Source organism: Bufo gargarizans, chromosome 2, assembly GCF_014858855.1.
Source record: "Bufo gargarizans isolate SCDJY-AF-19 chromosome 2, ASM1485885v1, whole genome shotgun sequence".
NCBI classification, from domain to species: Eukaryota; Metazoa; Chordata; class Amphibia; order Anura; family Bufonidae; genus Bufo; species Bufo gargarizans.
Genome location: NC_058081.1, coordinates 315393257 through 315410162, shown reverse-complemented (window position 1 = coordinate 315410162; position 16906 = coordinate 315393257). Strand labels below are relative to the sequence as shown.

The 16906-nt window shown below is 43.8% G+C and overlaps 1 protein-coding gene across 2 annotated transcripts in view; it reads right to left on the bottom strand.

Annotated features, from left to right (window-relative positions):
* Nucleotides 1-16906, bottom strand: part of TMTC3 (transmembrane O-mannosyltransferase targeting cadherins 3) — a 77753-nt gene that overhangs the window by 36598 nt on the left and 24249 nt on the right. For both annotated transcript variants that reach the window (XM_044280492.1, XM_044280493.1), the window contains exons 6-8: nucleotides 15332-15504; nucleotides 10442-10694; nucleotides 9080-9228 (exon numbers count right to left, since the gene is read on the bottom strand). In XM_044280492.1, coding sequence (XP_044136427.1) covers nucleotides 9080-9228; nucleotides 10442-10694; nucleotides 15332-15504 — 575 coding nt within the window. The remainder of the gene's footprint in view (nucleotides 1-9079; nucleotides 9229-10441; nucleotides 10695-15331; nucleotides 15505-16906) is intronic.

The following is a 16906-nucleotide window of genomic DNA, read 5'->3' as shown; positions in this document are numbered from 1 at the left end:
AGACACAGCACAGCATCTGCAGGTGGTGAAAGAGACCTAGAGTTCCTACAGCACAACTGTCAGGCTACGCCCCCTTGGCACCACCAACCCACAGACACAGCACAGCACCTGCAGGTGGTGAGACCTAGCAGTCCTACAGCACCCCTGCTGTCAGGATAAGCCCCCTTGGCACCACCAACCAACAGACACAGCACAGCACCTGCAGGTGGTGAGACCTAGCAATCCTACAGCACCCCTGCTGTCAGGCTAAACCCCCTTGGCACTGGGTGCCACAAACCCACAGACACAGCACCTGCAGGTGGTGAGACCTAGCAATCCTACAGCACCCCTGCTGTCAGGCTAAACCCCCTTGGCACTGGGTGCCACAAACCCACAGACACAGCACCTGCAGGTGGTGAGACCTTGCAATCCTACAGCACCCCTGCTGTCAGGCTAAGCCCCCTTGGCACTGGGCGCTACCAACCCACAGACACAGCACAGCGCCATGTGAAAAGATCTCAAAAGCTAACCTTTCAATATGGTTTTAGAAACCAAATTCAAACAAAGCAGGCATTACCCTCGTGTAGTCTCCTTGCCAATTAAAAATACTTGGGTCAAATGAGAGGAGTGCTGATACTACGAAAAAAGACAAGGCATTGATGCAATATTCTAAACCAAAGCAAAAACGTGCATCGCACATCCACATACCATGCATTCATCCACTGCTCCTCAGCATCATATTTTTGTAGACCGTCCCCTTATTTTTTTTAGTCCCCCATTTTTGGGTTTTTCAGCACTCACCCCATTTCCCTTACGGGGTTTTTAATTAGCTGGAGACTGCATAAGGCCTCTTTCACACGAACGATACGGATCTGTTCAGGAAAAAACGGATAGTTTTGTGTGCGATTATGTTCAGTGTTTCAGTTTTGATGCGTTTCTCAAGCACATGAAAAACAAAACCGAACAACAACAATCTACATCTCCTAGCAACGATCAGTGAAAAATGCTTTTAATCCGGATGCAATGCATTTTTTTCACTGAAGTCCTATTCACTTCTATGGGACCAGGGCAGCGTGGAAAATACTAGGGCTGCAACAATTAATCAATGTAATCGATAACTGGATTCGTTGCCGACGTTCGTTGCTATGCGGGCGGGCGGTTTACTTTAAATCACTGCATCTTTATTTTACCTTACGACGACGCTCCAGTAACAGGCAGAGCGGACGGCGGCGTAATGTCACTTACTCATGTGACGCGCCTGCTCCGCCTCCTTCATTCATAAAGTGGGCGGAGCAGGTGCGTCACGTGAGTAAGTGACGTTACGCCGCCGTCCGCTCTGCCTGTTACTGGAGGGTCATTGTAAGGTAAAATAAAGATGCAGTGATTTGTCTTCTGTGAGCAGCGGGGCCGGGGCTGTTATGGGGAAAGGGATCTGTGCACTGTTATGCCCATAACAGCGCCACCCACAGATCCCCCTCTCCATAACAGCGCCACCCACAGATCCCCCTCTCCATAACAGCGCCACCCACAGATCCCCCTCTCCATAACAGCGCCACCCACAGATCCCCCTCTCCATAACAGCGCCACCCACAGATCCCCCTCTCCATAACAGCGCCACCCACAGATCCCCCTCTCCATAACAGCGCCACCCACAGATCCCCCTCTCCATAACAGCGCCACCCACAGAGCCCCCTCTCCATAACAGCGCCACCCACAGAGCCCCCATAATAGTTTTATACACAGATCCACCATAATAGTGTCATCCACAGATCCCCCCCTCCATAACAGTGCCATCCACAATTTGTTTTAATATGGCCTTTGAACATAATTTTTCAAGTAAAATCATATAAACCTCATTGTTTTGTAATTTTGGCGTTTTTCCCGATTAATCGATTAAATTATCGACAACTAATCGATTATTCAAATAATAGTTAGCTGCAGCCCTAGAAAATACAGAATATAGAAAATGCTGCGATTTTCACGCAACGCAGAAATGATAAAACAACGTTCATGTACACAGACCCATAGAAAAGAACGGGTCAGGATTCAGGGCGGGTGCAATGTCCTCAATTCAAGCATCGCATCCGTACGAAAAAATAAATAAATACATTTTAAAAAAAATCGCTCGCGTGAAAGGGGCCTAAGGGTTAATAAACTCCTACTCTGTCTCAGTTAGAGTGCCTTCCCACGTGGCAGACTTTCTGGCAGAAAGTTCCGCTACTAAAAATCAGTTCCATTAATCTGAATGGGGCAACAAGCACATGGATTTCCGCAAGCCCCACTAAAGCGAATAGAACTGATTTTCAGTCACAAAATCTTCCACGTGTGAAGGCACCCTTAGGCCTAGTTCACACTTCAGTGTTTGGTCAGTGATTTCCATCAGTGATTTGTGAGCCAAAACCAGAAGTGGAGCCTCCATAGACATTAGGTAGAAGGGAAAGATCTGCTCCTGTTCTATGTTTAGAGGTGCACCTGGTTTTGGCTCACAAATCACTGATGGAAATCACTGACCAAACACTGAAGTGTGAACGAGGCCTTAGGCCTCTTTGCACAATTTTTCCGCGCGAGTGCAAAACATTGTAATGCGTTTTGCACGCGCGTGAGAAAAATCTGCATGTTTGGTACCCAAACCCAAACCCGAACTTCACAGAAGTTCGGGGTTTGGGTTAGGTGTTCTGTAGATTGTATTATTTTCCCTTATAACATGGTTATAAGGGAAAATAATAGTATTCTTAATACAGAATGCATAGTACAATAGGGCTGGAGGGGTTAAAAAAATAAAATATTTTTTTTTTAACTCACCTTCATTCACTTGATCGCGCAGCCGGCATCTCTTCTGTCTTCTTCTTTGCTGTGCAGAGGAATAGGACCTTTGATGACATCACTGTGCTCATCACATGGTCCAATCACGTGGTTCATCACCATGGTGAGGGACTATGTGATTGGATCAGGTGATGTGACGTCACCACAGGTCCTTAGTCAGCAGCTCAACATTACAGGAGAAGACAGAGAGCCGCTACTACGCGATCAAGTGGAATCGGTGAGTTAATTTTTTTTTTTTTAACCCCTCCATCACTATTTTACTTTGCATTCTGTATTCAGAATGCTATTATTTTCCCTTATAACCATGTTATAAGGGAAAATAATACAGATCGGGTCCCCAGCCCGATCGTCACCTAGCAACCATGCGTGAAAATTGCACCGCATCCACACTTGCTTGCGGATGCTTGCGATTTTCACGCGGCACCATTCACTTCTATGGGGCCTGCGTTGCGTGAAAAACTAAGAATATAGAGCTTGCTGCGATTTTCACGCAACTGCACAAGTGATGCGTGAAAATCACAGCTCATGTGCACAGCCCCATAGAAATGAATGGGTCAGGATTCAGTGCGGGTGCAATGCGCCGTGCAATACTCGCCCGTGTGAAAGGGGCCTTAAGGTTTCTGAGACCATATGGAGAGGTGAGCTTTTAGATCTGTTCACGTGATGTGATGCTGTACCTGTGGGATGGAGGAGCCCAGTGCCACGGGGGCTTAGCTTAATAGCAGAGGTGTTCGGCTGCTGGGTTTCGCCACCTGCAGGTGCTGGGTTGAAGTGGCAGTGGCTGCGTCAAATTATAGTAGGGACCCATTTAAAAGGAGTCTGTCACCTACCTGACGGGTTTTAAACAGATCACATTGTTCAGTGGGGCACAAAGACATGACACATATGTTACCTGTGTTTAGTTTTTCAGATGCTTCAAATCGCCCAAAAAGTCGTTTTTATCATATGCTAATGAGCCGTCGCAAGTGCCCGGGGCGGAGAGTTTTCTGAAAGTGCCCAAGTTCCCCCGCCTCACTCGCACCTAACTCCGCCCCTCAGCAAGCTCAGGCCAGCCCTGTGGCTCTGCGACATATTTCCCTGTAGGCTGTTCGCGTATCGCTGCCGGGCCCGGGCATGCGCATTGTTCTACCCACTGTGGTCAGAGGCACAGAGATTTGCAGTGCCTCAGCCAATTTCACGCCAGTAACTGGTGCATGCGCACTCCATATCCCTGTGCCTCTGCCCACAGTGGGCAGAACACTGTGCATGCCCGGGCCCGGCAGCGATGCGCGAACGTCCTATAGGGAAATATGATGTCACAGAGACACAGCTGAGCTTGCTGAGCGGGCGGAGTTAGGCGCGAGTGAGGCAGAGGAACTTGAGCACTTTCAGAAAACTCTCCGCCCCTGGGCACTTGCGACGGCTCATTAGCATATGATAAAAACAACTTTTTGGGCGATTTGAAGTATCTGAAAAACTAAACACAGGTAACATCTGTGTCATGTCTTTGTGCCCCACTGAACAATGATCTGTTTAAAACCCGCCAGGTAGGTGACAGACTCCCTTTAAAGGGGTTGTCCGGGTTCAGAGCTGAACCCGGACATACCCTTATTTTCACCCCGGCAGCCCTCCTGAGCCTGGCATCGGAGCATCTCATGCTCCGATGCGCTCCCGTGCCCTGCGCTAGATCGCGCAGGGCACAGGCTCGTGTTTACAATAACACACTGCCGGGCGGTAACTTCCGCCCAGCAGTGTGTTCGGTGACGTCACCGGCTCTGAGGGGCGGGCTTTAGCTCTGCCCTAGCCGTTTTACTGGCTAGGGCAGAGCCAAATCCCGCCCATCAGTGCCGGTGACGTCACCGGGGTTCCTGTCAGCTCCATAGAGAGCCCCGGTACGTCACCGGAACTCAGAAAAATGCCTTTGCCACTGCTCCGATGCTCATGTCAGGGGGGCTGCCGGGGTGAAAATGGAGGGATGTCCAGGTTCAGCTCTGAACCTGGACAACCCCTTTAAGAGTCCACCTTGACATGGTGAGTGGACCTATGTATTTTGATCAAAACGTAAACTTAAGTGCCTCGTGTACAATTTATAAATTATGGCGAGAACCTCACAGGGGTCATTTTGCCTTCCTCTGGATCAACTTGCAGGATAACAGGCTGAACTGGATGGATAGATGTCTTTTTTCAGCCTTATATACTATGTTAGAAGTAATAGATCAAAGCATGGCATGAGCATGTGCAATCTATATATTTTTCTCCATAATTTGCTAACCAACAAAATATGCCATCATACAGTATTTTTCCTGTCCGAATCCTCAGTAAAACACCCCATATTAAGTGAAGGACATATGGGGGTACGGTATGGCTTATATGGTGATAACTGACGGTCGTGGCGCTCCCAACAGCATGAAGTTTCACAACCAACTTGTGCTCATCTAGGTGCACATCTGTATTCCGGTAGTCTGCATGCAGTGGTATTTTTCAGGGCAGAAAGCCAGCAATCGTGCTGGAAACCCAACGGATCCCACTATAGTGAATGGGAATCCCGAAGCCCTGGTAGTGTCCGGCTATGCTGGAAGGTAATTCTGGCAGCCTGCTGCTCTGCCAGAACGTACTACCAGAATACGGCAATGCAGATGTGGACAGCGCCTTGGGAAGACCTGAATAAACCTTATACATTAGTGGTCAGGGTACCTCTTCATTGTAACTCAAAACAATAGCTGATCTTAAGGAGACCAGCTATAGAAAACACTATGGAGCCTCATTTAAGAGCCTCGACACAGCAATCCAAAGTGCAAAGCTCCCTGGGAAACCATAATATGCAAAATAACTGAGCCCCAGTTATGGGTCTTCAACACAGTGAAAGCCAGATATCCCTCAAAGGAAGGAAAACCGAGCAAAGGGGTGTCCCCATTACAGAGATCACCAAATTCACCATATTAAGTGGCCCCTATGTCAAGATCCCACTCCTTTACAAGCTTTAAGGATGTGACGGGGAGGACCTAAGCCAGTTATCCATCCACACACAGCTGTTTCGGGGTGTTGCCCCTCATCAGTGTGCAGTAGGATTCTGGCTAACCTCGGAGACTACTCAAACAAAACTCTTAAATGAGGCTCCACAGTGTTTTCTGTAGCTGGTCTCCATAAGATCAGCTATTGTTTTGTCTGAGTAGTCTCCAAGGCATTGCTCCCGGTTAGCCAGAATCCTACTCCACACGGAGACCTGGCTAACTGGCTTAGGTCCTCCCCGTCACATCCTTAAAGCTTGTAAAAGAGCGGGATCTTGACATGGGGGTCACTTAACATGGTGGATTTGGTGATCTCTGTAATGGGGACACCCCTTTGCTCGGTTTTTCCTTCCTTTGAGGGATATCTGGCTCTCACTGTGTTGAAGACCCATAACTGGGGCTCCACAGTTATTTTGCATCTTCATTGTAACAGGATACAATACATACTGATCATATTTTCCTCCCCATCAGAAATGGAGGAAACATTTAATGGCGTTAACTTTGAAAATGTTATGCATATTTAAACAGCGGTCACAGACAGAAGGGGAACTGGGATGAAGTATTAGTCATACAGATGGGAAACCGTAGCATTTAGGCAGGCACCGCTGGATGGAGTGTAAATGTGCTGCTTAGTCTACAGTTCCCCTTTCAGCCTGATTAATTTTTAATCAAAAAAGGAAATTAGTTTATGCTATCTATATAGTTATGATCCAAAACAGACAGGATGTAATATTGGTCTTCAGCCTAAATTACATTGCGATAACTGATTTATATTAATTAACATTAGAACGTTCTATAGAAAAAGCTGGACAAATTTAATTTGTAGCTCCCTGTAAGACAGCTGGCCTGGACAAGACATAATGTCTCTGCTATAATGAAGACGTCTTAGCCTTTTCACCCAATGACCGGTAATTTCTCCACATAAATCTCCATCGTTTATTTGCTAACGAACCACAGTCATGCAACTAGTTGCTGAGTCATGTCTTCATATAGTGTTAGATGCAAACCCTATCCCATATACATCTATGGAATTACACAACGGGCCTCATGCATAAAGAAGTGGAGCAGCTGTTCTAGGAACCAGATTTGTATTTATCTTTTTACAGTGAAAACTGGAAATTAATAGAGAGTTACCCTCACGTGCAACATTAATCTTTTGTATGCGTGAGGACATTGAACATTTGTGGAGTAATGCTGCTTTATAGGTATACGTGGGGAGGATTTCCTGACTGAAACCTCCAATGGATACCACAGTAAGCAGTAGGCACACAGTGGCATCTGTCACACTGGATGCTCTTTGTATACCTTGTGACCCGATCTACGGTTTAGTGCTGTGCTATTCCATACAGCAGAAAAACCCTATACCAACATATACCAGTCCAACGGAAGCCACGAGTAGTCTCTTTTGGTTTACATTGGATATATGGGGGGCCATGGATAAGATTTCATGGCACATATGGCAACAAAAAACTTAAACTTGTGTTGGGTGAACTTGCGATTTGCAAGTTCAGGTTATCTAAGAAGTCCGGAATGGATTCCGCTACCATGGACCATAACAGAATTCTATGACGGCATGCACCATGGAAGCCTATAAGAGGCATTGCGTATTGCATTCCGTCATAATAGAAGTCTATGCTGGCCATACATAGACTTCCATTATGGCGGAATGCCTCTTATAGAATTCCGTGGTGCATGCCATCATAGCAAATCGCTCAACACTAACATTAACTAATTATTTCCATGTATCTCCTCTTAGGTTGAGGTCTCTTAACTGGAAATTTAACTGGTGTTTTGTAAAAAAAAAAAAAACAACAACAACTCTAGGTCTGTCTACAACAAAAGGACAAACAGTCATAACTTGGTATGTGATGTTCTAAAGAGGAGCTCACAGGTCTGTTTTAGTAAGTGTAGAAAGTAAAAAGGTCACCACTGAGGAAGGGGTATAGTGAAAACCCCGAAACGCGTTTGGTTAGGACCTGCTGTATGTACGGATGAACAACAACATATTTGCCTTTATTCAGCGTCTTCTTTAAAAATCCAGATTGAAAGATATCCCTCTGGAACCCCACCGACTCCCTGGTGTTGCCGGACACTGGCTGCATTATACACCTTGAGATCCCTGTAATACTCACCACAAACCTGGTCAATTGAGGATCATATGAACGGGCCCGTTCACAAAATGACATTTACAGCAATAGAAGCCGTCCGGAAAGGAAAAAAGGCGTTTTAGGCAGTGCGGTATAGTGGGACGCCACACATACACCGCAAATCTTTCTGCCATATCGCCTATTTTATGATTGTTTTACAGATTACCTATGGCCGCTTCATTTGTTACCAATCTGTCTTGGAATAGAGTGGGTATATTCCTGCAGGTGGAGGAACGCTCCTGCCGATTAATCTATTAATGACACATTCACCATTATAACCTGAGCTGGATACACACACACCAAACCTGCTAATTCTACTACTACATGCATTTAACCCCTTAATGTGAGAGGATCAACTGAGATTCTATTGCATTATATCGTCACATTTATTTGGATCCAGTCTATGCTGAATTTGTCTTATGTCCGTTATTGCTATATATGTCAGTTTTATATAGTTTTTATTTTGTATGCTTTGCAGAGAAGAAATAATTTATGACCCTATACATGCAGTATTCCAGTATTTGAGTGCTCAGCCCAATTTTTTTTACTTTCTACATATACTACTGTGTTGGTTTGGTGGACCAACAGGGCATTGCAGCACCACTCCTTTGTTAAAGGCACAGTGAGCCACTATTACCTGTCTTTTCTGTTTTAGTAAGTACTCTCCTTTTTCCAACGAATGAATGAGTGGGAGTGTAAGAGTGTGTAGTACACATCCTATTGAGATGATGAGTGGCAACACCCAGTTCATTTATATACACATCTCCAGAAATAAAAGAAACGGCAGAGGTCCAGCACAACAATTCACTGGGAATAACAACAAATGATATGCTGGATCTCCTCCTCTTGACCCAAATGTATTTCCATTGAGGGACTAGTGTCAGTCTCACAAAACTATAAATAAGAAGCTATAAAAGTTACGAGCCATATAGGAGCAATAAAAAATACATGTGTTTCAGCTTAAGAAAACACACAAATTCTAGAAGTATATTACAGTATTAGATAAGAAGAAAGTCAGAATGTGGAAATTGCCAAACCAAAACATGCATTATATAAAAAGGTATATAAACACAGTATTTAAGTCAAAATATGAAAGATTCACACAACACTATATTCTCAGTACAAGTTTCTGAAATTTCCTACCTTTTACTTGATAATTTCTTCCAGCCATGGGCTACAAGGATACAGAATCCCATACTTGGCACATACAATACTCTCTCTGCGACTACAAATCCAACAGGGAAGAACAGATTTGAGGCAGGTATAAAAGGCAGTGCCATTAGGCACAGTCCCTGTGAGAAATAGGACATAAAACAATAAATTCTCATTTAGCAAAGGTGAAAGACAGACCTAACATATATTATTCCGCACACGTGTAAGACTATTTCTCTGACTTTAACACTTCTGTACTGCCTCAAAAAAACCTACCGTACTTACTCATGAAATTAAAGAACTAAACCTTTTTTTTTTTTCAGAATACAATGCATTGTTATTCAGTTTGCCCTCTATAGTCAGTAAAAATATTGAAACATGTCTGCCGAGAGTAACCGCCCTGGAACATGTCTGCCGCCAACTGGAACATGTCTGTCGAGAGTAAACGGATTGGAACATCTCTAAGGGGAGAGGGGTGATGGCCTCTGTAATTTCATATAAATCACAGAAAAAAATGCACCAAACGGATATGCCACTGACTATACTGGCTAGTCATAAATGCAGATATTAAAAGCTGAGACTTTAATATATTCCTGTCAGGAAAATATCGGAGCCCATCATGCACCACGTCACGGTCACTCAGCATGGCAAGGGGTCCTACCACTAAGCTACCTATGGTGTGAACAAGGTCTGAAGGTGATGTAATCCAGCTCACAGCCAAGCTTCCACACAACTGCATAGCATAACTGTGTGGAAGCTTGGCTGTGAGCTGGACTACATCACCTTCAGACCTTGTTCACACCATAGTTAGCGTAGTGGTAGGACCCCTTGCCATGCTGAGTGACCGTAACGTGGTGCATGATGGGCTCCGATATTTTCCTGACAGGAATATATTGGCAAAAGTCTCAGCTTTTTATATCTGCATTTATGACTAGCCAGTATAGTCAGTGGCATATCCGTTTGGTGCATTTTTTCTGTGATTTATACGATTATATTTTCATCCGCACAATGCTCCGTTTTGTGTAGGATGCCCTTGTGGTGCATGTGGACCGTGCCGACATCCTCCACCGTATGCATTTTTTTGCTGGGGATAGTCGTTTGCTGCGGTCCACATGCGGTGGGGCTGCTCCCCCAATGAAAAACGCGCTACAGTGTTAGGGGTTGAGCAGCTCCCCCAGATTTGCGTGTTTGTGCCTCTGTAATTTCACTCTATGAAGGGAGAGTCCAGTAGGGTAGATTTCTCATCTGTCAATTTCCACAAGGGCATATTTTCCCATAAAAGTTGTAGGTGCACAGGGTTATGGGACATATTTTAACCATATTCACTCATATTGATCTGTAAAACAAACTTACCATAAGCACAGTTTTGGATGAGTCGCCTGGATATCGTACACTGTATACCACCAAGCTTCCCAGAAAGAAAAAGAATAACAGTGTGGCCAGATTCCTCACATCCAAGAAGCTTTCCACCAGAGGAATCGTTCCCATTGTCCAGTCACAGCAGAGTTCAGATGGATTTAGCAGGAGCCAGGCATTCACCGGCAGGAGGTAATGGAATGTCAGTTGCCTTGCAGGGGTTGCACTGACAGCAGCAGGATTATCAAACCTGGTACAACATAAAAAAAATTAATAGAAATTATTCTATGCTAAAGCAACTTAAAGGGGTTTTCTGGGAGTATGATACTAATGACTCCTCCTTAGGTCATCAAAATCTGATCGGTGGAGTTGCAATACTCACTCAGCACTGTATAGTGGCTGTGCCTGGTATTGCAGCCCAGGCCCGTTCACTTAAATAGGACTGAGTGGCACCTAGGAAGAGGCGGGAGCACTCACCAAAATGCTGTGGCCTCTCCAAAGAGCTGATTTGTTTCTAACTCCCGGAGCCATTACTTCATTTTTTCGCTTACAAAGACATATGTGGATACCATTATACACTGCATATTATGTAGTGGGAAGATGGATAAAAAAATTCCAAATGTGGTGTAATTAGGAAAAAAAAAATACAATTCAACCATACTGTAGTTTGATGGGTTTCATTTTCACACGTTTCCTATGTGGTAAAACTGACCTGTAGGTCACTACGATTACAGCAATACCACATTTAGTTTTTCTTGTGTTTTATTCCGACCCCCATAACCGTTTCAAATTTACATCTACAGAGCTGTGCTAGGCTCATTTTTTTTGCTGGGTGATCTATATTTTTGTTCAATACCATTTAGGAGTTTGACTTTTCAATCACTTTTTATTAAAAATTTTTGGGGCAAAGCAATAAAAAAAAAAAAAAAAAAAGGGTTACCGGCCGTTTACATATTTATTTTTTATTACAGCATTCACTGTACAGGATAAATACATTTATATTTTATAGTACAGGTATTCTGGGGTTTGGTAACTTCAATATAGGGAAAGAAGGGTGATTTTTTTTTTTCACATTATCATCTGGTCCGATTTGTTCCTATGGAGCCCTGCCACATGCTGTGGAAGGCCCCTCAAACTTCATAGGGCCACAGAAAACAAATGGCTCCCTAGATCTTGACACTGCAGAGCCGCCTTTCAGTCTTCGCTCAGATGCTGTGGTCACAGCTGATCACGGCATCTGAGGGGTTAAATGCAGGGCTGTGGAGTCGGAGTCGAGGAGTCAATTTTGGGTACCTGGAGTCGGAGTCGGCAAAAAATGAACCGACTCCGACTAAATTTAAATTGGAATAAAAAAATAAAAAAAAGCAAGTTTAAATGTCCGAATTCATAAACAGTTATAATTAATGACTTCTCTACTGTAAGAATAAAGGCCAATGCATGCAGTGCCTCACGTAACCGCAAAACAAACACGTTTAGTGATGTGAAGAAGATTAATAGAAACCATTTCTAGGTTTTTACAGATTTTGTTTTTGGTTCATATAGATAAGCTTTGTTTTTGTTCTAAAACAACCAAATAATGTGGTTTGTATTTTTTAACTTGTAAAGTTCCTGATGTTTATGCCTGCTGCTACTATCCAGCCACTTGATTAAAAAAAAATGAATAAAACTGTTGTTTTCATTGTGTTTGTCTTTTGCTTAAAGTGTTCAATACAGTAGACTGTTGGCTTCCCAGCCAGTAGTCATTTGGGAATAACATGTATGTTGCCTTTCTTTCCTTCAAGGAATGTATAAAATACATTCGCATATTAAATACAGAGGAGTCGGAGAGTCGGAAGTACAAAAAACTGAGGAGTCGGAGCATTTATCTACCGACTCCACAGCCCTGGTTAAATGTCCGTGATCGAGGTCACCGCTGTGTAAAACAGTAGGTGCCTGGCATCTATTGCTCTTTCTGCTGTCAGGCAGTCCTAAAGAGAATAAATGGAGCGGCAGTGCGTATGCTCAACCTGCTGTTCCATTAGGACGGGGGAACAGGACCCACGTTCTCTGGATCAATTAGTTATCCACTATCCTATGAATAGGGGGTCAGTTTAACCTCTAAAGTACTAGGAAGTTTTTGCGTTGTTGCATTCAGACAGCCTTTTTTTTTTTTTCTCATAGCCCTAAGGGGGCTTGTTTGCAATGGCACAAATATTTTTTTTCTTGGTGACACAATTTCGGGGTATATATAACTGATTACATGTTAATAATTTTATTTTTTGTTGTTGTTGCAGTGCCGCTTGTTGTTTGCCCAATTTATGATGTTCAGGGTGAGACTAACACGAATGTTACTTTTAATCCATAGGTCAGTAAGAATATGATGATACCAAACAGTTATTTTATTTATTATTTTTGCACAATAATATTGGGAGATGTATGGAGTAAAAGAAGTAATTCAGTTAATATTTTTGTGTTTTTTATTTCCTTTTTTTAATGGGCAGGTTAAAGACTGTTCGCTTTGTTATATGGGTTCTGCCAGCTGCAGTGATTCCATGTACACGTTATTTTTTTTAAACTCATTTAATTAACCCTTAATAATCCATTCTTAATCCCACTAGAGGGCATCACAATGGTTTGAGCTCTTTTATAATGCATTGGTATACCTTACATACTAATGCATTGTAGCCCATCACTGTAAGATTGGCAGGCCTGGTGCAGTATCATAGGCATACAGTCATGGCAGGTGTCACAGATGAGCGAGTGTGGACCCACTGTGCCAACTAACTGGTTTGGCTTTGGGCTAAACCCTAAGGGCGTTATTCTGGAGCTCCCCTGGTATTCACCCTTCAAGCCATGTATAGTGATCTGGCCTTCGCAGCAGGAGAACAACCAGACCACTACCTCTTGGAATAGTCCTACTATACAGAAAATACACCAACACCACAGGTATAGTCTGAACAGTTAATTATAGCTTATAGCCAGATTATAGGGCCTTTAGGCAGAACTTGACTGTAGGAAGCATGGCTGGATGGCTAGAATGCTGGGAAACCGCTCCACAATTGCAGAAGCAGTATGGACAGTCACTAATACTGGAACTGCAGATATCTGGCAACACAGGAGGCACTAGGAGAGCTTGCAGGTGAGTAGGTAGTGGTGGATGCGGAAACCAAGACTGTAGCATAGACAGACTAGCATAACTTACACAGGCAGGATGGGTACACAGGCTGGTTAACGCAGCTAAATCCATGAGGGTGCTGGCACACAGTGCAGTTCTGACATGCATTCAGGATGCCGTTTTTTTTTTTTTTTAAGTAGCTAGCTGAAATTACTTAAATCATTCCTACTATGCAGAACACCAGGGGTTAACAATGCTACTAAACTGAAAACTGCATCCTGAATGCATGGCAGACCTGCACTGTGTGCCAGCAACCTGAAGAAATCACTAAAGCACAAAGTCTTCCAAACACCTTTTCTGGTGACAGGGAACCTTGAAGCTCAGGAACCCTCTGCCTGGAGAGGCTGCCTTAAATACCCAGGGACCCTCATCCATTGGCTGAGGAAGTATTTGCAAATGTGCGTCTAAGAGGCCACAGGATAGCGCGTGTGCCCTGAAGGAGCACAGTCTGGATCAATGGAGACAGCAGCTTGCCGAGGACATCAGATAGCATGGGGAGTAGCAAGGCAGCTGCAGACAAGGACCGCAAACCTAACAGCGGGTCAGGGGGCCATTGTTAGGGTACTATAGCAAAGCGTCAACACACTGCAGATTGCATTCACAAGATTGCTGGGAACAGAGTGAGCTCATTCTGTCTGTCTAACTGCCTAGACCAGGGGAAGGCAACCTCCGGCACTCCAGCTGTTGTGAAACTACAACTCTCAGCAGGCATACTTGCTCTGCTCTTCTCAGAACTCCCACAGAAATGAATGGAGCATGCTGAGACTTATAGTGTCACAACAGCTGGAGTGAATAAGTCTGCTGACCCCTGGACTAGACGCTGAGGTCTCTATCCATGCCGCCATCTAGGGGTTTAAAGGGAATCGGTCAGCTCTGAAACACCCCACAAACAAGAGTAAGCGGTGTATAGTGTAAGTGACACCGAGTCGGGTTATGTACTTTTTATCTTCATACTAACTTGGGTGCCAATGATGTGCTCCCACAAACCGCAACCCCAAGCTGACGCACATAATGGAAGGGAGAGTCCTCTCAATGCATTTTACTGCTAATGGGAGCACAGCGATAGAATGCAAGTGAACATGAAGATAAAAACGACATAACCAGACCCAGCTTCACTTAAACTAGAGACCGCATAGTTTGGAGCTGACACATTCCCTTTAACAGCCAGGATCTGAGTTATTTCTGATCCCAGCCGTTACAGTAGGAGCTCTGCTTCAGTCAGTGGCGGGTCACCACGCTGTTCAATTACATGAGCCTGCTAAAATCAGAATAATCAAATAACTTTGATTAACCACCCAGCTCTCTCTTACATATTATCAGAAAGCTATACTGCAAGTGCATTGAGATTCTGTACTCAGTTGATCTACAGATGACACCAAAATATTAAAATGAGCCTTTAGCTACGCCCATGGGTGTCTTCAAAAAAGTATTTTTGGTAAAGCACCGACTGTAGGAAAGGGGAGGGGGGTTTAATATCTAGATGTTTTTTTCCTGTCCCATGCAGAGGTTGTGGGGGCGACTAGGGGAAATCTCAAATCTACATCAGCTAAGGGCTGGCATACACTTGAGCTATTTACGCCAGATTCTGGTTCAAGTTCAGTGGGCAGTGGAGGCTCCAACCATCCCGCTAAGCTCTATAATCTTTTCCTTGTAAAATTGTGAAAAGCTCAAAGTCTTAAATGATGGCACAAATATGGCAAGTGCCATAATCTGGAACTAGATATTTCTCTCACCTGGTGAAGACTGGAAGCTGTGACTGGATGACCTGTACACGGATTACAACAAGCAGCAAAGTACTGAACATCAAGACGATAAGTTTCAGCAGCGTCTGAAGTAAGGAATATGGGATGCTGCCTTTACCCAACAGTATCTGTACAGATGTGTCCCATAACACTGGTAATGTGTACTGAATTTGGGGAAAAAAAATATATAAAATCATGAAAACAACAATGTATATTGCATACAATGCATGCTGTGCAAACAAAAACTTTTTAAAAAGAAGTTTCCTGGTAAATGCAAAAATCTCAGAAAATAAAGGGGATGTGATAAAATAACAAAATAAGTAACCTGACGTATACCAGTACAGGCAATGGGGATCTGGCCAGATATGGGAACGCTAGTCTGCTTCTCCGCTGGAACAGACTACAGGATTTACCGAAAGGAAATGTGAATCTAGACCAAGGGTACTTTCACACTAGCGTTTTTCTTTTCCGGTATCCAGTTCTGTCCTAGGGGCTCAATACCAGAAAAAAAACTGATCAGTTTTATCCTAATGCATTCTGAATGGAGAGCATTCCGTTCAGTATGCATCAGGAGGAATTAGTTCAGTCCCTCTTACATTTTTTGGTCGGAGAAATTACCGCAGCATGGTGCATTTTGTCTCCGGCCAAAAATCCTGAACGCTTACCGGAAAGCCGCATTGACTGATCCATTCTTCCGGTCCGCGCATGCGCAGACCTTTAAATCTGTGGAAAAAGGAAACACCGGATCCGTTTTTCCAGATGACATCGGAGAGACGGATCTGGTATTTCAATGCATTTGTCAGACGGATCCGTCTGACAAATGAATCCGTTTGCGTCTGGATTGACGGCAGTTACAGCGACGGAACTGCCTGCCGGAATCCTCTGCCGCAAGTGTGAAAGTAGCCTAAGTAGGAACATCATTTTAACCTATGAAAAAATAAAATAAAATAAAATGGAGAAACTTTGCAATAGCCTCTCTTTTGCTTTTATATATATATATATATATATATATATATATATATATATATATATATATATATATATGATATATCTTTTATATTTGTATTACTACTTTGTTACAGAATACATTATGGCCCAGAGCCTAAAACAGCTGTTCACATCTCACACATTTATGAAATATCTAAAGGATATGCCATAAACAGCGGATAGATGCAGGCGCCATCTCCGGGACCTGTTCTCATTACTAGAGCTGGCATTTTTGATCCCATACCAGATGAATGCTGCAGCCAGAGGCTGTAGGAACTACGGAAACAGCTGAGCTGACTGTGCTATGTTGTTTCTGGAGCCATCACACAAGTGAATGGGGATTAGCATAGCCCAGCTAACCGTGTTATTTCCTCTTCTCACTAGTTATGGAAGGAGAGTAGCTCACTGTCACATTGTTTCCATCACTCCCATTCACTTGCATAAGGAAACATAGTACAGCCCACTCGGCCATTTCCAAACATTCAGGAAGCAGAGGTTTTTTCTTTTTCTTTTTTTGGGGGGGGTGCACCCCTTTAACACACAGATACTACTAAATAAGTAGTGCAGCCAATGACGCTA